Raw genomic sequence first — 26,756 nt, forward strand, 5'->3', positions numbered from 1 at the left:
GATTGTGGTATACTACTGATTGTCAGAACAAAATTCATATTTTTATTAAGTTATTTATTAATTGCCTTAATCGGCTGGAGGCACTGCGTACTACTGTACTTTTTGACACTACTGGTTTAATTATTTTCCAGCACTGCCTCAGCCCTGTTGGGCATGGAGTTCACCAGAGCTTGACAGGTTGCCACTGGAGTCCTCTTCCACTCCTCCATGATGACATCTCGGAGCTGGTGGATGTTAGAGACCTTGTGCATCTCCACCTTCCGTTTGAGGATGCCCCACAGATGATCAATAGGGTTTAGGTCTGGAAACATGCTTGGCTAGTCCATCACCTTTACTCTCAGCTTCTTTAGCAAGGCAGTGGTTGTGTTGGAGGTGTCTTTGGGGTCATTATAATGTTGGAATACTGCTCTGCGGCCCAGTTTCTGAAGGGAGAGGACCGTGCTCTTCTTCAGTATGTCACAGTACATGCTGGCGTTCATGTTTCCCTCAATGAACTGTAGCACCCCAATGCCGGCTGCAATCATGCAGCCTCAGACCATGACACTCCCACCACCATGCTTGACTGTAGGACAGACATACTTGTCTTTGTACTCCTCACCTGGTTGCCGCCACACACGCTTGACACCATCTGAACCAAATACATTTATCTTGATCTCATCAGACCACAGGGCATGGTTCTAGCTTTCTTCTTCCTTCTGGGATGACAGCCATGTAGACCAATTTGATGCCGCGTATGGTCTGAGCACCGCCAGGCTGACCCCTCACCCCTTCAACCTCTACAGAAATGCTGGCAGCACTGATATGTCTATTTCCCAAAGACAACCTCTGGATATGACGCTGAGCATGTGCACTCAACTTCTTTGGTCGACCATAGCGAGGCCTATTCTGAGTGGAACTTGTCCTATTAAACTGCTGTATTGTCCTAGCCACTGAGCTGCAGCTCAGTTTAAGGGATTTGGCAATCTTCTTATAGTCTAGGCCATCTTTATGTAGAGCAACAATTCTTTTTTTCAGATCCTCAGAGAGCTCTTTGCCATGAGGTGCCATGTTGAACTTCCAGTGACCAGTATGAGAGAGTGAGAGCGATAACACTAAATTTAACATACCTGCTCCCCATTCACACCTGAGACCTTGTAACACTAATGAGTCACATGACACCGGGGAGGGAAAATGTCTAATTGTGCCCAATTTGGACATTTTCAATTAGGGTGTACTCACTTTTGTTGCCAGCGGTTTAGACATTAATGGTGTGTGTTGAGTTATTTTGAGGGGACAGAAAATGTACACTGTTATACATGCTGTACAAGGACTACTTTACATTGTAGCAAAGTGTAATTTCTTCAGTGTTGTCACATGAAAAGATATAATAAAATATTTACAAAAATGTGAGGGATGTACTCATTTTTGTGAGATAAGATATATCTCTCCTTATACAAAATGCTTTATTGTGCCCAGTGAGTGTTTCCTGGTGCCCTTCCCCCATGAGGTAGACATACCTTAAGTAGGTGAGAAAGTTCTTTTAAAGTCAATTAAGGCATATGTAAGTCCATATCCTGGACATCCCATCTATACATGACTGATAAGCAACTGCGGCATGATGTCATTGACATAGCCTCAAAGTATGCACAATGTGATGTCATCAATATAACTACACCAAGAGACTGGGCCCATGGTCCATTGGCAATGGAAATGGAAATTGGGTACATGGCAGAGGATATTAGTTCAAACAGCCCTCAGTAAACCATCTGCTCACTCTGAAATTGTTGAACTATTTTCACATATTTCTGATCTGTTTTTCTAATTGAATTGTGTTTTTTCTTGGTTTCCCTTGCATCCTCACCTTAGTCATATGGGAAATAGTGTGATAATGAATGCATGTATGTAGGTGGCATTGATTCATTTGATCCTCTGTATGAACATTATATATATAAATGTTATAACAATGTATCTGTGTAATTTACACACTTACCTTTATCTGCCCATGATACTGTATGTTTTTATCACATACTTTGGAAAGCATTTATTGTGTATTGATGCAATACAATGATTTTTTCCTAATGTATTACTGGTAGGATAGGCTGGTGGGTTAAGACGAGGAGGTTTCAATAATGAATAATTATATTATGTGATGAGAAAACAAGTTTCACCTAATCCTATTTTTAAAAGACTTTTTGTTATAAAAATGAATTGGATTTTAATTGGATTTGTGCTGAACCCATATGCTGCACTATGAAAGTCCATTTTGTTGTAAGCTTTATTAAATTTTGGTACAAGAAACCATATTTTCTTACTGTATAACCCATACAAAGTGTTACAGATTAAGAGTGGATTGGACCGAAATGTATAAGTGAGCATGTGCATGGTGTGCTAAGGACAGATGGCAAACTGCTTGCGTAGAGATTTGGGTCAATTAGCAAACCATGCTTTAATTGTGTGAATGGTATTGTTTTTCACAGTTTAACACAGTTTCACTTTATTTAACCCTATTTAAACTGGTCATTTTGTTGTTGACATTTCTTTTGAGGAGCTATTTGTTTTACTTTATGTTGATATGAGCTTTTTTAGGTTTCTAGTTTTCAAAGTGCAGCATTTGCCTGTTGCAGAACCATCTGTTCTAATCTAACTGCAAAAGCAGTGTGTATCCAAAATGTTTTGCAAGATATCACTCATATTCACTAGACCCAACTATTCCCATAATAAAAATAAAACAAGTTTAGACTAAAGTTGTCCCCAGGTGGATTGAAATTTGACCGGTTCAGCAGGGACCGGCCAAATTTTGTTGCATGTTTGGCCGTGACTGTTTGACAGAAATTGATTTTTAGATCAACTTTTGTCAAACTGGCTTGTTGGAAAAATATTGTTGATCAGCTGGCTGCAGCCCTTTTGCTGATCAGTGAATTCTGACAGCAGACAGTTCTTCTGTAAAAATGCAATGTCCCGGTGGGAAGGATTCCTCTATCCACCTTACTTGTGTGAAAAAATCTGTTCTTTCTTTTTTTTTTTTTTTCAGCCTATTGGCTGAAAGGAAAAAAACAAAAAACAAATAATTTATGACCAGTTCTATTCTCCATGTTTTAAATTGCTTTGTCACTAGCAGTGCTCGATTTATAAGGGTACAGGAAGGGCAATTACCCTGGTCTCCCTGCCCCCTTATATGAACATTTTTTAAACTGTAGCTCCACCCAAAAGGGGAAGTTTTGCTTTAAGGCCTCCTTCCCCTCCTCTTCACTTTTTTTTGTGTGGGGATTCAGGTACCTGGTTTTGATAGGTACCCGCTCCCAGTTCCCAGCCGTCTTTTGGAACATGTCACAGGTCCCAGTCGACTGTGGGACCATTCACAGTGTGCAGCGTGGCTTGCCCATGTGCAGTGGGCATCTGACTGTGAAGCGCAAGCTGCCAAACTATTTGCCCACAGTTGAGATGCCGGTGATGGGGACAGAAGACCGATGGAAGGAACAACTCAGGTAAGCACATCACTGGATCCTGGAACAGGTAAGTGTCTGTTTATTAAAAGTCTGCAGTTACAATTTTTGATGCTGCTGACTTTTGATAAACACAAAGTTGCTCTTTAAATAAAACTTGTAAACTTTATCTTAGGAAGCAATAGTTTGCCTGCAATCATCTGTAAAAGTTTTCATGTTGTAATATTGTACTGGTTTTAAATACATTTTTGTGGAACAACCAAACCATGTTGTTGAGGAAGGCAGCCTGTAAATACAGGTGTTGTGTCATGCATATTTAAAATGTGTGATTGTCATTAAGAAAGTCAATTTAGCATGTTGGCACTAATAAAGAATTATTTGAGAAACATGCTAAGCCATGAAACACTGTAAGTTCTCTGTGCCTACTGGATGTAGAGAACAGGTTTCTAAAGAACATACAGTCTGCTGAGTTTCCAGATGCCAAATGTGCATATAGCTGTATGTTGGTAAAACTTTGCTGTAATAAAATCTAACACTTTTGCATTGACAGGTTCAAAGTTTACAAACAATGTAATAGGGGACTCCATTACCATATTCATGGGCATCCGCAGAACTTTTTCCAAGGGGGGGCATCATTTTAAGGCCGCTCATGCTTCGCCCCTTTTCGGCAATCTCATGAAAATCTTTCCACTGGTAATACATATGTGTTATATAACAAATAATTCATCTTCACTTTGTATTGGAAGTTACTCTGGTGGCTGCGTACCATGTCCATATAGCCTAGAGAATGTACATCTTATTACATTGCAATACATATGTTGTGGCCATATTTTGATCTCATATTGTCACTGTATAGGCTGTTTTTATAAAGATAAAAATATGGCAACAACAGATGTATTGCAATGTAAAAAGATGTACATTCTCTAGGCTATATGGGCATGGTACGCAGCCACCTGAGTAACCTTGCGGACCCCCATGCTTTCAAAAACCAGCCCTGGAAAAAATTTCATACCAGCCTCACAGCATTATTATACCAGCCCAGCAGCATAGCGTCATTATTTTCTTGTTCATGAAAGGGAAAACCATACATTTTACCAGTTAATAGTGGTAAGTGATCAATCATCAAGGGGGACCCCAGGAACTCAGAACATGGGGGGGGGGCACCTTCTGCAGAAAGAATACTCGAAGGTAAGGGGGGTGGGTTACTAATATAAGGAGGAAACCCCTTATATCAGTGCCCCTTACATTATCGTATTCACCCCCCCTTACATCAGTGACCCCCCCCCCCCGACTGGCCTGGCGGTGCTTTCACTGACCTCCTCTCAGATGCACTCTGCAGGGCTCAGTCAGTCGGCTCCAGCTTGGTGGCTCTGGTTTTATCCTATAGTCTCCTGTCCACAGTCCACACAAGTCTGACTTCTCCCATGACCCCCATCCTGGCGGTGCTCCCACTCTTGACTCCTCTCCAGACTCTCTACAGGAGATGGTCAGAGACTGCAAACTTGATGCAAGAGCTCAATGCAGCCTCACCAGTGCCCATCAAATGCAGCCTCACCAGTGCCCATCAAATGCAGCCTCACTGTGCCCATCAAATGCAGCCTCACTGTGCCCATCAAATGCAGCCTCACTGTGTCCATCAAATGCAGCCTCACTGTGTCCATCAAATGCAGCCTCACTGTGTCCATCAAATGCAGCTTTACTGTGTCCATCAAATGCAGCCTCACTGTGTCCATCAAATGCAGCTTTACTGTGCCGTGAATGCAGCCTCACTGTGTCTATCATTGCAGCCCCTCCTGTGCCCCATGTCCCAGTCTGCAGTCCCTGTCTGTGGGAAGGTGTGTTGTTGATGCTTGGTACGGTACCTTGCATGCCAGCAGGATATCCATGATGGCCAGCAGCAGGCAGGGTCTGTTCTCGTTTTGGATGGGGACGGTGCTCCTTCCAGAGGATCTGTCTGCTGTGAGATGGCGTGGTCCCTGGCCACCTGGACCTTCAGCTGTCCTCATTTTTCAGCCCCAGTCAGCCTGTCCTCTGGTTTTGGGGAAGTGGAGAGCACTGGGCGGGAGTTGGAGAGAAGGGGGCGCAAAGAGTACTGGCGGGGTTGGAGAACACATGGGTGGGGGCAAAGAGCGAGGGGGAGTGGAGATCACAGGGGTGGGGAGCGGAGAGTGCTGGGGGGAACTCGAGAGCACTGGGGGGGCCAATAAGAACAGGGGTAGAGAGCACGGTAGGCTGAGAGCACTGGGGGGCTAAGAGTGTAGGGTGGTGAAGAGCACTGGGGGGTCAGAAAAACAGGGGTGGAGAGCACGGAGGCTGGAGAGGACTGGGGGGGTACAAAGAGCAGGGGGGAGTGGACAGCAATGGGGGGGAGCTTGAGAGCACCAGTGGGGGCCAGAAAGAACAGGGGTGGAAAGCACGGGGGACTGGAGAGCACTATGTGGGGTGGAGAGCACTGGTAGGGTTGGAGAGCACATGGGTGGGGGCAAAATGCAGGGGGAGTGGAGAGTACAGGGGTGGAGAGTGGAGAGTGCTGGGGGGAGCCAAAAAGAACAGGAGTGGAGAGCACAAAGGGTAGAGAGCACTGGGGGGGCTGGAGAACACCAGGGGGGCAGAAAGAACAGGGGTGGGGAGAATGGGGGGCTGGAGAGCACTGGGGTGGGGGCTGGAGAGTGATGGGGAGAGCTGAAGAACAGGGGGGAGAGCACTGGGGGGAGTGGAGAGCACTGGGTGGAGAGCACTGGGGGGGGGGGAGAACAGGGGGAGAGCACTGGAGGGTAGAGGAGAGCACTGGGGGGGGGAGAGCAGTGGGGGAAGTGGAGGGCACTGGGGGGAACAGGGGGGAGAGCACTGGAGGGGGGGAGAGCACTGGGGGGAAAGAACAGGGGGGGAGAGCACTGGGGAGGAGAACAGGGGGAGAGCATGGAGGGGCGAGGACTGGGGGGAGAGGAGAGCACTGTGGGGGGATGGGGGGAGCACTGGGCGGAGTGGAGAGCACTGGGGGGAACAGGGGGGAGAGCACTGGGGGGACAGGGGGGAGAGCACTGGGGGAGGGACAGGGCAGGGCAGCACTGGGGGGGGACAGGAGGGGAGAGCACTGGGATGGTGGCTAGAGAAGGATGGGGAGAGCTGGAGAGCAGGGGGGGCAGCAAGAACAGGGGAGGAGAAAAGTGTGGGGGGGGGGCAGGAGAGTGTGGTGGAGGAGAGCACTGGGGGGGCTAGGGGGAGAGCACTGGGGGGAGTGGAGAGCACTGTGGGGGGGAGGAGAGTGTGGTGGTGGAAGAGAGCACTGGGGGGGGGGGCAGGAGAGTGTGGTGGTGGAGGAGAGCACTGGGGGGGGGGCAGGAGAGTGTGGTGGTGGAGGAGAGCACGGGGGGGCAGGAGAGTGCGGTGGTGGAGGAGGGCACTGGGGGGGGCAGGAGAGTGTGGTGGTGGAGAAGAGCACTGGGGGGGGCAGGAGAGTGTGGTGGTGGAGGAGAGCACTGGAGGGGGGCAGGAGAGTGTGGTGGTGGAGGAGAGCACTGGGGGGGCAGGAGAGTGTGGTGGTGGAGGAGGGCACTGGGGGGGAAGGAGATTGTGGTGGTGGAGGAGAGCACTGGGGTGGCAGGAGAGTGTGGTGGTGGAGGAGAGAGCACTGGGGGGGGGGGCAGGAGAGTGTGGTGGTGGAGGAGAGCACTGGGGGGGAGGCAGGAGAGTGTGGTGGAGGAGAGCACTGGGGGGGGGGAGCAGGGAGCACAAGGTGAACTGGGGACAGTACAATAAGTTGGATAGGAGAATTGGCAGGGGGGCCCCCTGCAGCCCCCCCGATCCTCCTATCCAGGCACTGTGGCACACAGGGCAGGCTGTACCTGCAGCATCTCCTCCTATGGATAAAAGCGCTGGCTGGCTGTGTACGGCGGCCGTTCTGTAACATGCCCCCCCCCCCCAACCGACTCGTGTGATAGGTGGAACGTTGATTCTCTCTACTATCACACAAGCAGGTCTGGGGGGGGGCCATGTTACAGAGCTGCCGCCGAACACAGAGGCAGCCCGCTCTGTGATCCAGAGGAGAGAGCGGAGGATGCAGCCGCCGGAGGACTCAGTAAAAAAAATGTAGCATGGCGGCGGCTGCAACAACTTGGGGATTCCAGGGGGGGGCACTTGACCCCCCTTGCCCCCTGCTGCGGACGCCCATGACCATATTGAAGCACAGAGTGAGGCTACCACAGGAATCCGGATTTACCACTGAACCATTTACAGGTTCCAAGGCATGCATTGACCAAGCCTAATCAGCAAGGTCACATGCTCTAAGGTGAGCGGCCATTACCTGGGGGGAACATCTGAGTGCACACGCAGCACCTTAATATTGGATTGATATCACAGCAACCACTGAATTGCATGGATTACATTGGAGCACTTTTGAACTTTTTTGGATTGCACAGCACATTGAAGCACTTTTTCTCACAAATATATATTAGACATATACATATTATTGTAATAAGGATTTTTTTTTTAGTTTGCTTCACCATTATATTGTTTTTAGGATTTTATTGATTGCTTTTTTTCTCACCATTTGGACGTTTTATCATATCCCGCACGAAAGCACTTTATTTGGAATATTGTTTGTAACTTAGCACGTTATCACTTTATTGTAGTTGACATATAGCACATCTTTAAATTTTTAAATTTCACTATTTGGATTTTATGTTTGAAAGCACAGCGTACTTTAGAACATAGGTTCAAAGTTTAGTTTTATTTTGTAAATTGTTGAACCAGCCCTTGTCACTTATGGAAACGAAAGCAAATAGCAGCATAGCTACTTGCAGTTTTTCGTATTCATATTTTCATGAATACATGTATTTATTTCAGCTATATAACCAATTTTACCTTTCGATGTATATATAACTTCTCAGTTCCAATGATATGCAATAATCAGGCTTTGATATGTCATTTTGGTGGTTTGCTGTGTATTTTAGTTCCTGTGTATGAGAGACCTGAAGTGCATAGAGCCCCAGCAAGGTCTAAATCCAGCCCTGGCCACTGGCTATTTTTTTTTTTTTTTTACAGATGTATCCTCTTTGGTCTGTCACTCTTCATTTTTCATCTGCCTATGCCTTGTGTCTTTGAGTTCAGGCAATTCTTGATTAAAATTGTACTGTCATGGGACAAGTTTTACACAGCTGAGTCTGAAATTTGATTTATGAAATTAAACTTCTGACTTATTGAGAAAACCCTGAATCTGACATACAAATGACAACTGACAAGACTATGAAGGATTGTTTTCTACATTACATTCCCAGAGGATGTAACAGAGTAGAACTGAATTGTATAATTTATTATAAAAATGTTAAACAATAGCTCAGTGGATTTTTTTCACATATATTTTATTAATGTAAGCCACAACTGTACGTTTCATTTAGGCATCACTAAATAATTAGACTCATTGATAATGATTTCAGGGGTATCACATTCAATGCATGCTAGACACAGACTTTCTGTGGTTAGGGGTATACATTGTTGATTGATTCTTTATTTGCAGGCACTAATACACACTAGTTGTGATTAATTTGCTGAACACATTCATATCTATCCATGTGACATTTGTGATTCATTCAGCAGATGCACAGTGTTCAATACTCACTGTCAGTTGCAACCAGGATAGCCATAAGTGATTCCTCACCCCGCATAAAGGCACTCCATTTCTGAGAAGTGATTGAGGGGAGTAGTGTGTACTATGCCTAGGGCATTTAAAGATTTATTGTATAGTATAAGCAAATGATTGAAATGAACATATTGATCCAGACAGCAGTCACAGCTACACCACTGTTTTCAAGATAGTTGTCATGAACATATTCAACCATGGACAATACAGCAGTGGTGACTTCTTCACATGTAGGTTTAATTTGATTCGGTGGAAGTTGGAATCCATAGGTACCATTGTCTCTTAGTTCAAAGGTATATGAAAATTTTATTCCAATATCAGTTGCCCAATCACCGGATGAACCAGAATCATAGTAGCCTATAAGAATACAACAAACAACATATGTATTAAATAATTAGTGTGTGACCATACACTACAGCAACCATCCTCAGTCTACAGTCCACAGTCTGGATTAGGCGCCTTCAATACCTTTTCTGAACTGTAAGTAAATTAAAGAGCTACAGCAATAGCACACCTTACCATTACTGATGCGGTCCCACTACTCCATCCAGCTGGCTTCCAGAAAAAAAAATCAGAAGCCTGAAATTAACTACTGCTACAACCCAACACTATAACTGCTTACTGGTCCTGCTGGTGTTCTGCTACTCATTGTTCTATTCTAGTGTTAAGCATTGACAGCTGGCCATTGTGATTCACAGTAGACACAACTGGGATGTGTGCACTGTACGCAAGTGGATGTAAAACCTCATATATACACAGTATTGTGAACAGCCTCAAATGATTCACAGTGATGAAACAAATCCTCCTACATAAGTTTTACTTGTATTCTGCTGTCTTAAGCTTTCTACACTCTTTAGAAAGTGCAGATTGTGTTATAATTGTGTTTCCTCATTCAACAGTGCGTGTGGAGTCTGGGAATACACTGTGCGTGAGCTGATTGGACGAAAGGCACACACTCCCCCCACTCCACATAGGCAGAGGAATAAAGAAACTTGCGGAGCTTCAGTCTTACTAGGCAGACTCTATGCTTGTCTATCTATAAGTTACCTCCTCAACACAAATCTCCATCTGCTTTCATCTTATGTGCCAGAGAACTTGTTATCATGCTGATAACAGAGGAACGAAGCAGCAGACAGACACAACACTTAGAACTTTGGAGTGGGATAAGTAAACACTATAGATATATGTACATAGGTAAGATTTCATGAATGGGATTTACAAGCACTTTAAGTCTATGGGTGATTAGAGAAGGTGGTATGGTTGATTAGAGAAGGTGGCAGTATAAGTTTCTGTGTGCTAATCACATAAAAAAAACAGTAAACCTGCATATACACTCACCAGCCACTTTATTAGGTACACCTGTTCAATTGTTTGGAACCACAATTGCTAATTAGCCAATCACATGGCAGCAACTCAATGCATTTCGGCATCTAGACACGATCAAGATAACTTTCTGAAGTTCAAACCGATCATCCGAATGGAGAAGAAAGGGTATTTAAGTGACTTTGAACATGGCATGGTTGTTAGTGCTAGACGGGATTTTCACATGCAACCATTTCTAAAATTTACAGAGAATGGTCAGGAAAGGAGAAAATATCCAGTGAACAGAAGTTGTGTGAAGAAAAATGCTTTGTTGAGGTCAGAGGAGACTGGGCAGACTGGTTTGAGATGATAAAAAGACAACAGTAACTCAAATAACCACTCGTTACAACCAAGGTATGCAGAATACCATCTCTGAATGCACAAAACATTAAACATTGAAGCAGATGGGCTACAGCAGCAGAAGACCAAACCAAGGGCCACATCTGTCAGCTAAGAACAGGAAACGGAGGCTACAATTTGCACAGGCTTACCAGAATTGGACAATAGAAGATTGGAAAAATGCTGCCTGGTCTGATGGGTCTTGATTTCAGCTGCAACATTCAGATAGTAGGGTCAGAATTTGATATAAACAATATGAAATCATGGATCCATCCTGCCTTGTATCAATGGTTCAGGCTGGTGGTGTAAAGGTGGGGGGTTTGGCATTTTCTTGGCACACTTTGGGCCCCTTAGTACCAATTGAGCATCGTTTAAATGCCACGGCCTACCTGAGTATTGTTGCTGACCATATCCATCCCTTTATGATTACAGTGTACTCATCTTCTCACGGTTACTTCCAGCAGGATGTCACAAAGCTCAAATCATCTCAAACTGGTTTCTTGAACATGAAAATGCGTTCACTGTACTTCGTTGGCCTCCACAGTCACCAGATCTCAATACAATAGAGCACGTTTGGGATGTGGTGTGACAGGAGATTCGCATCATAGATATGTAGCCGACAAATCTGCAGCAACTGCCTGATGCTGTCATGTCAATATGGACCAAAACCTCTGAGGAATGTTGAATCTATACCAGGAAGAATTAAGGCAGTTCTGAAGGCAAAAGGGGGTCCAACCCGATACTAGCAAGGAGTACTTAATAAAGTGGCCAGTGAGTGTATAACAAAAAGTAAGCTGGACATATAAAACAGGGGAAACTACAGCTTTTGTGGACAAACTGTGCGTAAACTAGAAACTCTGAAAAGTCCTTGCTATCAGAGCTTACTTTTTATCCTACTCACTGTCTGCCCCACTCCCATCAGTCTGAAGCACAGTGAACTGACCCTTTGTTTAAAAAATTTAAGAAACTCTGAAATAAAGCAACAAGTGATTGCATTTGGTTAGGAATACTATAAATTACACTTCTTACATAGTGAAAACCAGGATGAGTTTGAGGTAAAGATATCCTTGGGTATGTGGATTGTTTATTTGATTTGATAATTGACACTCATGCAATCATCTTCTCATTATCTTTTCTCTGCTCCTTCACAGGTGCATTGATTGTTAACAACTACCTTACTGGTTGTCTTTATGAAACTCATCCTGCATTCCTCTGTATTATGGTACAGTGATCTTTAATCACTACCTTACTGTTTTGTGTGTGTGAAACTCATCCTGCAACATAGTACATTCATTTTAACCTACGACTGTTAAACTTAAACCGTACAAGTTATATCTAATGTACAGGATACCGGGGATGGGTCCTGGATGGGAGATATATTCCCCCACTATTCAGGTTGTGGTCCCTTTAAGGGATAACTCAAGAGACATTGATAATAATTAGGGATTCTCACCCATACAGGGTGAGGGGTTCTAGATTATTTCACTCAGAAAGGTAAGGGCTGATTTCTCCGAATTGGAAAGTCCTAATTTGGGAACTGGAATTCAGAGGTTCTGAGAGACTTTTGTATCGGAAATTACCTCCAAACCATGTTTGCAGAGACTTTGGTTCTGAACGGATTAACCCGTTTGCATCAGAGTCCAGAAAAGGAACAGTAAGCAGCTAGTAACTGTCTGTGAGGTGGACACAGTTGCTGAACCGTGGAGACCTCCTCTTTGGGACCCCTAAGGCTGACAGGCATTTTCAAAAACCCTGTTAAGGGACGAGTATGACTGGCGGTGAACCGACCCTTTTATTTTTGTACCATAGGGATGGACTACTTTTGTTTGTAGCTGTTTTTCTGTTCAAATATTTGCTTTTACTAATACAATTAGTGTGAATGTTTCCGTTTTCATCTGTGTAGCTCTTATAAGTAACTAATTAACTGATTAAGGAACATTCGCATAGCCTATATTCCTATAAATTAGTAACAACTTTTTTGGGGGAAAGACACTATTCCAAGGGGCCTCAGGTACTTTCTATCAAAGTGATAATGTCTATATAAAGGGTATGGCAGTTTAACATGGGCATTTATGGCAGTAGTACTGTAGCTATTAACAATAGTGCTCCAATTCAAACAGACTGCAAGTGAATCTGTATTTCCCCATCCAGCTCCCTTCTAAGTCCAATTTCAACTCTCTACACCCTGCGATATGCTCTCTACCTCTCCTTCTCAAAATTAGAGATGAATCAAACTGGTTTGGTTTGTGGTACATTCGGAAAACTTGCAAAAGTTTGGTCGTCAACCTGAACTCCGTTGGAATCGAAGAGAGACAAAGCTTAAAATCAGTTCTGGCAATTTTCAAGGCTAATGGGTGAGGGATTGTCAAACAAATGGCATGGGAAGCTGGACACTGCCTGGAGGGGCATATACCAATGTGAATTTAAAAAAAATAAAAATAAACAATTGTATTCATCAGGGAGAGGGTATTTTCAGGGCGCTTAAATGACAACAATATAAATATTCAAATTACATGTTTGGGTGATGCCTACAAGCTGTACATGGTTTTACAAAACATTACAATTTTCAGGGACTTCTTCAGTGACACCATAATCTGGCATCACATAGGTTATATGTGTAATAATATTGTTTATTCATATATTATTACTTGGCCTGCATAGAGCAGCAGCAACAAACTCTAATTGATTATGACTCCCCAAAAAAAACATATTTAATAAATACTTTTTGCAAAATCAGGGAAAAAAAACATATTGTCCCTGCCAGCTGGTTTTGTTTATATCTTTGCAAATTATGGCCAGCCTAGGTGAAAAAAAAAAATACAGCTCATGCCGCGTACACATTACCGGACTTTCCGGCAGACTATGTCCGAAGGGATTAGTCTATCACACAATCAGATCCTGTGTGGGCTAGGTGGATCGTTTTTCAAAAAAAAAAAATCAGACGGACCTAGAAATAGAACATGTTTCAAATCTATCCGACGGACTCAATTCCGACAGACAAAAATCGGGAAAACCATTCGTCTGTGTGCTGGTCTGACAAACCAAATACCACGCATGGAAAGCTATTGGCTACTGGCTATTGAACTTCCTTGTTTAGTCCCCTTTACATGAGGTTCAAAATGAACGGACTTACGAACGGACTTAGTCCATTCATGTGTGGCCAAGTCTGTTCGTTCAGAAAGTCCACCGAAAGTCCGTCGGGAAGACAAACGGACCTAGTCTGTCGGAAAGTCCGGTCGTGTGTACGTGGCATCAGGACTCAAAGTCATGGGAGGAGGCAGACTCCATCGGGTGGAATGAGAGCAGATGTAAAACCAGTGATTTTGCCAAGGTGACATTTAGATGCTAACCAGCTTGGCAGTAAGCTGCAGGTGCATCAGTTGGTTCTCTCTGTCTGTTGTCATCTCCTTCTATGCTACCACTGCTCTTCTTCTTGTCCTCGGGTGCAATTAATTGTGACTGACACTGTGCTCAAATAATTATGTCAACTCCTCCATGCCAATTTTCAGGGTAACAGCAGCATTCGCTGTGGATGAGGAGGAAGAACCAGCACTTTTGCATCTGCAGATGACATTACGATAGTCTGTGCCTGAGATAAAAGGGACAGGGAAGGCTTGGTTAGCTACTCTACCTATCTCCTTCATGTTCTTTGTGGCTGTATAGCATTCCCATTGCCAGGAAAGAAAGACCTACCTGCCTTGCCTCTTGATGCTGTGCCCTGACTACCATTAGGGCCTATTATACAAAACTTGCCTGCCCCCAGTGGCTGCATGGGAACAACCTCTACCTCTTCCCATAGACCTCCCAGGCATGATTGCCTGAGATGGAGGGGCGGTCAGATCACAATGTCCATCTCAGGCAGTCAGAGAAAGCCTTGTATTTATTGATAACTGACTGGTTCTGAAGGTCCAAGATACTATACATTTATCTCTCTTGCTTTCCATCAGCAGAGGAGAAGTCACTGGTACACAGGCATTTTCCTATGAAACAAACATTGTGTTTGACATAACAACTCATCATTCTGCACTTTGTATTTCCTGCAGTTAATGGTTACTTTCTGTTCTGTTATTTAAAATTATTAAAATGTATTGAAAAAAAAAATATTGAAAAGGCTTTCTTACATACATTGAACCAAAACAGTTAAAGTGCTGAAGCTCAAGTAGTATGGCCACAACTAGCTCCTTGTTCATCCTAGACTCTGTATTGGCTATATTAAAAAAATATGTTAAAACCTGCTAATATTATTATGCTATTTACTTACCAATTACAGAAGCTGAAGCTCCAGCTGCATATTCATTATTGTTTTTTTCCTTCATTTTTGCATTAGCTTTTGTTGCAACTGTCATCTACAAAGATAATTACAGATTTCACTGATTTTCATCTTGTAAAAAATATGATTTTTTTTAAACATTTCTGTAAAGTAATGTTCTTAGTGTACACGTACAGTAGCTTCAGAGGAAGATTTTTTTATGCTTTAAAGGGTGCTCTAAATTGTTTTTCTAAATAGGTTTGGAATCCCATTATCTTACAATATAGATTTGGATCAATCATGTTAAAATATTATTAAAAATTGAGATACTGTGTGTAGTGCCTGTAAAATAGTTGCTATTTTACTCATCAGAATAGATAAAGCATTGTGATATTTAATATTTTATTTTATGGTCAGTTGAATTACTGTATGGTGTTTCTGGTGAATACATTCAAATAAAATCTTATCACCTTAACTTCATCATAAAAGCATAAAATACCTATAACCTTAGGTTAATCATAGAAGCATAAGCCTTTTAACCTTAGGTTCATTATAGAAGCGTAATAAGTTAGGATGAAAAATGACCAAGGTCCATCAAGTCCAAACTATTCTGACATGATTGATCAAAAAGAAGGCAAAACAAAATTATAGAAATCTTATGCTACTTAAACCATATGGTGAATTTATTGGAGCAAACACTTATACATTTTGTAGCATACAATAAAGTATATGTATTTGAGAGGTGAAATTATAACAAATTTGTAGTTAGTTTCTCTCTGTTTTTAACATATGCTGTTGCTCATTGCTAACAAAATAAAAATTTTCTCCATCTCAAACAAAAAAACATTTATTTTATTGAGTGTTGTCACCAGCGCAAATCAAGAAATATAAATGCGTAAATATAGGATCTGCTGCCATTATAAATTACCCACTATATAGTGTGGGATAGTGAAAAGTGTATTCATGAAGAGTAACTTGCCCAACCCTAAACCTATACTTTGTGTCTAAACAATTCTATCATACAATTCATGTGAATATACAAAATTAAATGAATACATAAAAAATATATAAGAAAATACTTGTGAAAAATTATCAGTCAAAAAAATATTTAAAAAATATATATATACAAAGTCCCAGTGCTGCTTTTTTAAGTATATACAATATCCCTTGTGCTCAAAAACGTAATGCTTTTATACACCACCAATTTATGATTCACCACCACCTTCCAAAATTTTCACTCACCAGAAAGCAATAATAAAAACGCCTCAATATTATGGCAGGATTTATTTTCCTTCCATAGGGTATAACACAGGTTTGCCAGCAATTATCACAGTGTTCCATCCATGCTTCAGCAATCTCAAAATCTCATGGAAAAAAAATAGCCATTGTTGCCAAACATTCTAAGCTTTATTTTGTATCTTAAAAAACTGATAGATGAATGCACTTACATGTTATTGTGCCTATAAGACAGGCACAAGTCTATCCAGCGATCTGAGTAAAGCCCTTTGCTCGCTGTTCCGTCTCTAGGAAACAGTGTCCGGTGCAAGCCTCAGTTTTGTGTGAATCAGTGGCAGGAAGTGATGTTGACACCATTTACCTGCCTCTACGTGTTTTGCATCATTCGTGCATCATCAGGAAGAGCTGGAGAGCTTCCTGATGACACATGAATGATGCAAAACATGCAGAAACCAGTGAATAGTGTCAACGTCACTTCCTGCCACTGACCCACACCAAACCGAGGCCTTTACCACACACCGGTTCCTAGAGACAGGACGAAGAGCAAAGGGCTTTACTCAGATCGCCGGATCGACTACTTGTGCCTGTCTTATAGGCACAATAACATGTAAGTGCATTCATCTATCAGTTTTTTAAGATACAAAATAAAGCTTAGACTGTTTGGCAATGGTGGCTATTTGTTTTACATGAGATTTGGATCACTGGATAGACTTGTGCTTGTCTTATAGGCACAATAACATGTGAGTGCATTCGTCTATCATTTTTTTAAGATACAAAATAATAGGCTGCCCTGAAAGGGGGACCCACCTACACATTTTCTGGAGCTGCATTGCTCTGAGGGACCTATGGCAGAAAGTAACCTCTAAGGTAGGGGAGATCACAAGTGCCCCGACTACGCTAACCCACCAGATGTGCCTATTCTTCACTGACATACCTAGATCCACCACCCCATCTCACACACTCTTTAGTGCGGTCCACTGGTCTGTAGCCTTGTTTTGGCATTCCCCTGGGGTCCCCTGGGATCAGGTCCTTAAATGAATGGCAGCTACCCAACTCATGGAGAAGGTTTTCCACACTATCATGGATACCATGCACATTTATGATCTGAAATGGAGGTCCTGGGCCCCGTGAGCACTTTTATACCTCTTTGACCATACTACTAGGGCACCTGCACACGAGGAAGTATTACTGACAGCAATTCCCAACTTGATTTCCTGTACACTATTATGTTTTATATCTCAGTCTTTGAGTTCTTCTTTTCTTATTAGTTTTATGGTTTGTTAGTATTTTTTCTAATATTTTTGATGCTGAAGTGTCATGTTAATGTGAGGGAGCCTACATTATCCTCAGATTGCCTTAGGTCTCTCTCTTCATGGCAGTCTCCACATAAAATCCTATTGATGTAACATTATAAAAGGAAACTACAATAGCTCTAGTTTGAAAGCCGATTTCCTAACCTCGATTTGTGAACTCTGTAATTACTGGCTTTACACTCTGTTACACGTTGTCATATTCACTGTAAATGATGCTTATTGTCCAAGCCTCATTTTCTCAATAAAAACGTTTGTATTAAAAAAGGTACAAAATAATGCTTAGAATGTCATGCAATGATGGCTATTTGTTTTCCATGAGATTTTTAGATTGTTGAAGCATGGATGGAACACTGTGATAATTGCTGTCGTGGTATTCCCTATGGAAGGAAAACACATCCTGGCATAATATTGAGGCGCTTTTATTATTGCTTTCTGGTGAGTGCAAACTTTGGAAGGTGGTGGTGAATCACGTATTTGTGGTGCATAAAAGCATGATGTTTTTGAGCACAAGGGATATCGTATGTATTTTTGATAATATATATTTTTTTATTATTTATATATTTTCTTATATATTTTTTATGTATTCACCTAATTTTGTATATTCACATAAATTGTATGATAGAATTGTTTAGACACAAGGTATAGGTTTATGGTTGGCGCAGTTATCCTTCATAAATAGTAAATATATTAAAGAGGAAAAAGCTGTAATACTTAGCCTTTTCCTTGCTACAGCAGGCTCTGGTGCTCTCCTTCCTGTCCCACACTCCAAGTTGTGGGCCATCTTCACATACAGTGCAGGACTGCTGGTCCTGCATAGTATGTGATGTCATCAGATTATGACCACTAGCCAGATCGCCTTGGAGAAGAGACAGCACGGTAAAAGGAATAAAGTAAATATTACAGCTTATACTTGAACAAATTCAACTTGGTTCTTGGGTAGCTCTCGCTCTGTATATATGTTTGCACTTTGAAGTAGTAATTTGAGAAGAGTTATGCCACTTCACTTGTTTTAAACTTGGAGTCCTCGGACAAAATTATTCATTATTTTGCTAGTACTCTATTCACAATTAGTATTGGTGGAGAAAGTCAACACAGAAGCCTATGTGTTTGCTTTTCTCAGCCCTACTATTGTCCTCCAAATGGCAACAACTCATAGGGGCATATTCATAATGCAATGAATGTAACTTTCAGAAAACATTCACTGGTGGTGAATGAATCACTGTAATTTAAATGTCAAATGTCATAAAGCAGGCTTCTTTTAGTTTTAAAGTTTCTACAAAATATGGCAGTATGCTGTAAATGTGTTACTTTATCAGATAGCTGTGTCTCCATTTTCATCTAGTCTAAAATTAATACTAAAGAAGCTTACTTAAACAAGTGGTGTTACTTACCATTAAATCGTGGTCTTTGGAAACCTCATCTTTGTAGCCATATGGTAGAAGGATCATTTGGCCATAGGAATGCATAGTAAGGTAAAACAAAATATCGGATTTGATGTTTTCTATAAGACCTGCTAATGCTTTTGTTTCAGGTTCTGAGGCTGCAGATGGCCCACAAAAGGTATTGCTGCTACAGTTTCTTGAGGCACCAATAGCTGGACAAATGTAAAAAGAATATAATATCAAATACAGTGGGGTTGAAGCACATGATTAAGCATTGTTTGCAAAGTTAATTTCGTAATCATATAGTAAAGGATAGGTGATTGGACATTTCCAAAAGTTTTCTTGGGAGTGTCCCCATTGCATTCTTGTATAACCCCACCCACCTCGTGGGACCTTTTCTTCTATGGCAATGTCTTTGAAACCATTCTTTCTTATTACATTTTTTTCACTACTTTTACTGAAACTTCTACAGAAATCGAACTGCTGATTGGCTGAAGACTCACTAGCGGTTTCTGAATCAGTTACTCCTAATGTACATTGTGGGAACCATACCTGGACCTAGCCTGTAATGTTTGCATTAAGAACTGGATCTTGCATTCAGGCTCACTTTAGCACATGGCTGCAATGAATGTAGTTAGCCACAGGGATCTATACAGGTCCAGGACCTTGGTCCATTCCTATGACACCCAGCCCCTGAAAACTCTTTTGGGGGTATGCCCACTGCAATGGATGGCTCCATCCAAGAATCTGCAGAATGGATAAGCTAAGACAGGATTTCCCTGTAAATTGTGATGTTTTACATGTGGGGTGTTTTCCACTCTAGTGTGTTATCTCCCTCTGTAACAATCTCTACAATGTTGGCGGTAGATAATGCTATTATAACATTTACCTTTTAAAAATGTGCATGCTTTTCCACACACCACTGCAACTATGTATGATTGTTTGGAAAACTGTCTGCCCTTATAGAACCTTTGGTATCAGGGCAAAAAAGCACTCTTCTGCTTATGGAACCTGAATGTATGCAGGAATATGACTTTGCAGATGATATGAGGATGGTGAGGTAGACATAGAAAATGATCCTGCAGAGGAGTTTTCACATCCGGCAATTTATGAGGCATAATATAAGGCTTCACACCAAACCAATTATTGATTGGAGCGTGTACTAGCCTTTGCCTAACAGCTCCAGAATCTCACCAGTCAAAACAAGCTTTTATGGGCAATACATGGCTGGCAAAATCTAGAACGACCTTTTCCTTGCACACACAAATTAACTGTGCTTTGCATGAGAATTCCTCCAAAGCCTTTTGCTGAGTTTAATAATAGGGAAAATGCATTTATGAAACAATGTGTCTGTCCTGGTGGTGGATCCTGTTATTTCTGTTTTCAACAAGCATCTCACTGTTGCTGTTGAGGATGTTCCCTTCTGTTGATAGACATTTTGAAACCTTTTGAAGACAACCTTTGCTCTCGTTGGTCCTGCCTTACAACCAGTCATTGCAGCTATGCCCATTTAGTTGGCTAGTGCTGACTAGACTGGAAAAATGTATAGAGAACATGCTGCTATTTTTGAGGACTCTGTTTAGCTAAAACAACGACAGCTTATGCCCTTGGCGCTGCTATTTTGTGCTGATGTCCTAGAAAATATAATTTGCTAGGGCTCTAGATTGACACTGTTTTCTGTGCATACTGAGCCTTCCCAGAAGCCCTCTTCACAATAAAGGGATGCCCTCACTCCCTGGGATGGGGAGATGTCTGTTGGCATTTTCATCAGACTGGATCAGAGACATCCCAGACTTTGGGGTCCAATCTTTCAATTCCAGGGGCTACAAAATAGAATTTCTGTCCCTGCCCCTTCTCAATTCCTACCCTCTAATCTACCAGCTTTACCCTAAATAGAGACAGATTTATAGACTGTCAACTAAAGCCACACAGAATGGTTATCTCAGTTCCTGCAGAGGAAGGGCTCAAAGGGTTTATATGGAGTCTGCAAGATCTGCTTCTCTCAGACCAATGACATTTCTGGAGTTAGTGGACATTCAAATTGCTAATTTTCCCATTCTCTGCTCAGATCTCATGGCATTCAAGTCATAAGATATCTAGATGAACTACTAGCATACTAGCACATTATAAAATTGCCTTGCATGGGAAAAGTTTATTTATTTTTTTATATTTCGAGTTTACTACCACTTTAAGGTAAAAAAACCTTAATGCCACGTACACATGATCAGACTATCCGGCAGGCAATCAACCGGACTTTTGGTGGAAGTCCGCCGGACTTTTCAAACAAACGGACTTGCCCTCACATGGAGTAAAGTCTGTTCATTTTGAACGTGACTCCAGGTAGATGGGACTAGCGAAGGAAGTCAATGTTGCCGCCTCCATTGGTGAGATTGACACTTTGCTAGCCCCTGTCGCCTAGTATGGATTTAAAGAGGAACCCCTACCCTGAAAAAACGGCGTGGTGGTCCCCCCAAAGTCCATACCAGACCCTTATCGAAGCACGCAGCCCAGCCAGTCAGGAAAGGGGGTGGGGATGAGTGAGCGCTCCCCCTCCTGAGCGTGAGTGTTGGAGCCCGGCAGAAGAACCGAAGAGCTGGAGAAGTCGGAAGAAGACCCCCGAAGTCGGAAGAAGAGGGAAGGAGAAAGCCGGGCTCCTCCGCTAGCAAAAGAGTGGCAAAAGAGCAGAAGATAGCAGAGGAGCCCAGTGAGAAGACCCCGAAGTCAGAAGAAGACCCCCAGAGCTGACTAATAAACTACTTTAAAAACCTGTGTTGTGTGTTTTTTATTTACACGTTTTCCCCCAGGTGAATGGGTAGGGCTACATCGTACCCCATACACGTTCACATAGGATGGGGGGCTGGAATCTGGGGGCCCCCTTATTGAAGGGGGCTCCCGGATTCCGATAAGCCCCCCGCCCCTAGACCCCGACAACCAACGGCCAGGGTTGTTGGGAAAAGGCCATTGTCCTCATCAACATGGGGACAAGGTACTTTGGGGTGGGGGGGCCGCAGGCCCCCCCTTCCCCAAAGCACCCACCCCCCATGTTGAGGGCACATGGCCTGATACGGCTCAGGAGGGGGGGCACTCGCTCGTCCCCACCCCCTTTCCTGACCGGCCGGGCTGCATGCTCGGATAAGGGTCTGCTATGGACCTTGAGGGGGACCCCCACGCCATTTTTTCGGTGTAGGGGTTCCCCTTTAAATCCATACCAGACAACAGGGCTAGCAAGGTGTCAATTTCGCAGATGGAGGCAGAGACATTGACTTCCTTCGCTAGTCCCGTCTACCTGGAGTCACATTCAAAATGAACAGACTTTACCCCGTATGTGGACAAGTCCGTTCATTTGAAAAGTCCGGTGGACTAGCACACAGACGAGCGGATTGTCCGCCGGACAGCCGAGTCCGGTGGACAATTTTGTGTCAAGACTTCTTTCTAAGTCCGTCTGACTTTTGGGAAGAAAAAGTCCACCGGAGCCCACACATGGTCTGCTGGACTAAGTCTACCAGATAGTCCGATTGTGTGTACATGGTATAAGGCTTTAGAACCACTTTAAGGCTTAGGGTCATTGTGGACTTGTCTTGCTTAAGGGGAAAAAATCCACCCCTTTTAGGATCTACTATTATACCTAGAGAACCTACAGTACTGTACAAAATCTTTCGGCCGGTGTGAAGAAATGCTGTAAAGTAGGAATGCTTTTAAAAAATATGAATTTCCTTGTTTATTTTTTATCAATTTACAAAATGCAAAGTGAGTTAACAGAAGAAAAATCAAAATCAAATCAATATTTGGTGTGACTACCCTTTGCCTTGAAACCATCATCAATTCTTACATTTACACACTTTGTACACCTGTACAAAGTCATGGATTTTGTAGGATTAGAGTCAGATGTATGAATAACCAATTATACCAAGCAGGTGCTAATGACCATCAATGTCATATGCAGGTTGAAACACAGTCGTTAACTGAAACAGAAACAGCTGTGTAGGAGGCTTAAAACTGAGTGAAGACCATCCAAACTCTGATACTAAAGTGAGGTTGTGAAAGACAGTTTCATGTCACAGGTCATTCACTATGACAAGACTGAGCACAGTAAAAAGACACAAGGTAGTTATGGAAATAAGAAAGGGTAGTTCTGTGCTATGGACTAAGTGATAATGTTTACAGCTGCTGCCTCCACTTGAACAGGTGTTAGAATGTATGTAGTAGAGATAGTAAAGTGGATGTTGCGCTGCTAGGAGTTAGATATATTTGTACATACTTCAATATGTGTATTTATCAGCAAACGTGATACAAAACAATTGTGTGGCCAATAAGAATATTGCACCCTAATATAGAAAACTTAAACCATATACTATATACTAACTAAAGCATCAATATGTCTATAAGTGCTAAAATTCATAACTGCATTAGTGATATAGTGGAAAGTGTCAAGTGTTTAAAATGAATAGTCCTTGGTGTGATATTGCAGAAGGAATACTTAAGATTCCTGCAACTTTGTGAAGCACAACTGTATTGCTTAGGTGATTCTTCTGCAATATCACACAAAGAACTATTAATTTTAAGCACATGTCAGTTTCCACTGTATCACTAGTAAAGTTATGAATTTTAACTTGTCACCTTAATGCATTTTTGCACAATACATTTTTTTGCCACTTTTATATATTTGATGGTATAAAAATACATATTGATGCTTTAGTTGGTATATATTGTTTAAGTTTTGTATATTAGGGTACAATATTCGTATTGGCCACACAATTGTTTTGTTTCACGTTTGCTGATAAATACAGAAATTGCAGTATGTACAAATCTATCTAACTCCTAGCAGTGCCACACCCACTTTACGATCTCTACAAGTTAGTTATACTGCATCAGCAAGGTTTCTTCTGGGCAAATATTTCAAAGCAGACTGTTCAAGATGTGCTGTTGAAGCTCTTTTCAAGTAGTTAAAAAAAAACGGGAAAAGTTGAGGACAGTATATGCAGTAGTTGGTCAAGGAAATTCAGCAGATAAAAGAAACATCATGATTCTTTCCCTTATTTCAACCAGAAGGCCAAAAAAAGCCATATCTCTGATGTGGAAACAAGGCTAAAAGACTCAACTGTGCATGAAAACATAGAAGCTGGGATACAGAAAAATGGCAGCAGGTGCTGTGGACTGATGAGTCAAAATTCGAAATATTTGGCTGTGAAGCATGTACTTGGCCCCAAATTTATACTTCAGCAAGACAATGACCCCAAACATACAGCCAATGTCATTTAAGAACTATATTCAGAGTAAAGAAGAACAAGGAGTCCTGAAAGTGAGGGTTTTAGACCCCACAAAGCCCTGATCTCAACATCAATGAGTCTGTATGGGATTACACGAAGAGACAGAAGGAATTTAGGCAACCTACATCCACAGAAGATCTGTGGTTAGTTTTCCAAGATGTTTGGACCAGCCTACTTGTCGAGTTCCTTCAAAAACTGCATGTACCTAGAAGAATCAATACTGTTTTGAAGGCAACGGGTAGTCACACCAAATATTGATTTGATTTGGATTTCTCTTCTGCTCATTTACTTTCTATTTTGTTAACTGATAAAACAAAAACTATTACACTTCTATTTCTGAAAGCATTCATGATTTACAACTTTTTTTTTCACACCTGCCTAAAACTTTTCAACAGTAGTGTGGCTGGGGTAAAGGTCCCGAGGAATACTTTATTTCTCACATCCTGGCCTTCCTTCAGTCTAATCTGGACCAGCAGCTGGCTCTTAGTCATCTAAAGAGGCAGTTTTTTTGCTTAGTCATTCTATTGCAGAAACCTTTGCCCTCACACTCCCTTGTCACGAACTTTATGCAAAGTGTCACTCATGTTAATCCCCCATTTTGGCCTATGTGTCTATAGGACCAGAACCTTGTACTTTTGCTTCTTCAAAACCCCCCATTGAACCAATTTAGGATATGCCACTGGCAGATCCCACAGATAAGGTGGCTTTTTTGATGGTCATTACCTCCATCAGACATGTCTCTGAGTTGGTGGTTCTTTCTTGCAAAGAGCCTTTTCTTTTTGTTTTACATAGGACAAAGGTGATTCTGAGTTCCAGACCCTCTTTACAAAAAGGTAGTCTCTACCACTGTCCTCACTTCCTTATGTTGTGTTCCGAAACATGACAAGATTTTCTCACTTCACTTACTGGATGTGGTAGGATGGTAGGGTTTACTTAGTAGCAACATCTTCCTTCAGACCAGTTACCTTTCTGCCTTCTATACTGTAGCCACAATTTTCAGTTTACAGTTTTCAAGAAAGGAACACATGGACAATAAAATGTGTCCAGCTGAACGATTGCCTGATAGGGCAATAATGCGTATTTTGGCTCACTCAAAGTAGAACATAGATGCCAGCACAGCAACAAATGATCATCAAGGAGTAAAAAAGTTACTTCTCAGACATACCAACAAATTTTGAGGTCAAGCAGAGCCTCTTTATCAAGGTGTCACCCTACTTAAAGGGTACAGCGCAGCCCTGAAATATCATTGGCTTTATGGCTAAGTAAAGTCTTCATCACTTGGTGGGCAATCATCTACGTTCATTTGGGTCTGTGGTGTCCCTATTTCCATGCACTGGCCCTCTACTTGCAGCCACACAGTGCGGTACAGTGGGGACTTTTTTATACTATGACTTAATTGGATTCCAAAATAAACAATTAGTCGAAAGTAACAAATGTATGAATGGACATTCGTTTTCAAGTTTGAAAAAAATAACTTTCTAGCTAGTCTATGCATTTCTTCTAATACCATTGATTCTCTTGTGATCTGGAAAATATAAACCTAAGTTAGTCAAACTTTCCTATATGGTGTAACTTCAAGAGGCAAAGCCATTGTTCTCTCATCTTAGTATTATAATTTTTTGGGGTTTGGATATGGATTGGACTCTCATATGCGTCAAGCAGGGCTGGCGATAAAGTAGTTCCTCCGGGCCTCCTGTAGGGGACCCAGGCCCAATCACTTTAGAGGTAGGCCTGACTAGCCGGCAGCTTCAAGTTTTAGGTTCTGAGGGTTGCATGCATACTGTGAGCACATAGTGTTGTCCCCCTGTGGCTCCACAGGTGGTAACTCATATTGCCTGGGCTGGAGGGAGGCATCTTTTAATCCAGAGGGCCCTGGGCGCTGCATTGAGGGAAGGGAGGCACCGCCGCTGACAGGAGAAGCAACAGTGGTAGGACTGCTCCTGTGGCCGGCACGCCTGAAGGGATGCTGGGAAAGCCACTGCAGTGACAGCTCAGCCAAGCAAAAAACTGGCTTCCTCTGCTGGGCTCTGCAATAGTCATCAGTCAGAGCCTGGCAAAGAAGTGAGAGGAAGAAGTTTTCTTTTGCTTTCAACTCCTTGTGAGATCGTCTGAGCTATCACTGCACTGGTTTTCCCGGCATCCCTTCAAACAAGAAAAATCAGCAGACAACAAAAGTGAGAGGGGGATAATTCTTCTACACAGGATTCCAGATGGATCAAGCAGCTAGGTATTGAGCATCAGTGCCACCCCCCCCCCCCCCCCACACACACACTGACTGGCAAATTCCATAATGGAAATCAGTGGGGAAGACTCAAATGTGACCCACATGTTAGCTCCAATGGGTCTACAGCCACTTTCACATCTGGGACATTAAATCATGCCTCAAAATAATGAACAAGTAATGGAAGTTCCCTCTTCTGTTCACATGTGCACTCCAGTGTGGCTGCAGCCACATCCTCATTTGGATCATGGCACCACTCCTGACAGTGAAGATGGTTCAGCATGTTCCATATATATATATATATATATATATATATATATATATATA

General features: G+C 42.4%; 1 protein-coding gene across 1 annotated transcript in view; it reads right to left on the reverse strand.

The window, feature by feature from the left end:
- Positions 1-8,669: 8,669 nt before the first annotated feature.
- LOC143924260 (carboxypeptidase O-like) overlaps positions 8,670-26,756 on the reverse strand; it is an 84,732-nt gene continuing 66,645 nt past the window's right edge. The window contains 3 exon segments of the mRNA XM_077448468.1: positions 8,670-9,417; positions 15,023-15,107; positions 18,951-19,153. Of these exon segments, the coding sequence (XP_077304594.1) occupies positions 9,146-9,417; positions 15,023-15,107; positions 18,951-19,153 (560 nt within the window). The 3' untranslated portion in view covers positions 8,670-9,145.

The sequence above is a fragment of the Lithobates pipiens genome, unplaced genomic scaffold (assembly GCF_037356315.1).
Source record: "Lithobates pipiens isolate NorthernLeopardFrog02 unplaced genomic scaffold, aLitPip1_a1.2 Scaffold_22, whole genome shotgun sequence".
Taxonomy (NCBI): Eukaryota; Metazoa; Chordata; class Amphibia; order Anura; family Ranidae; genus Lithobates; species Lithobates pipiens.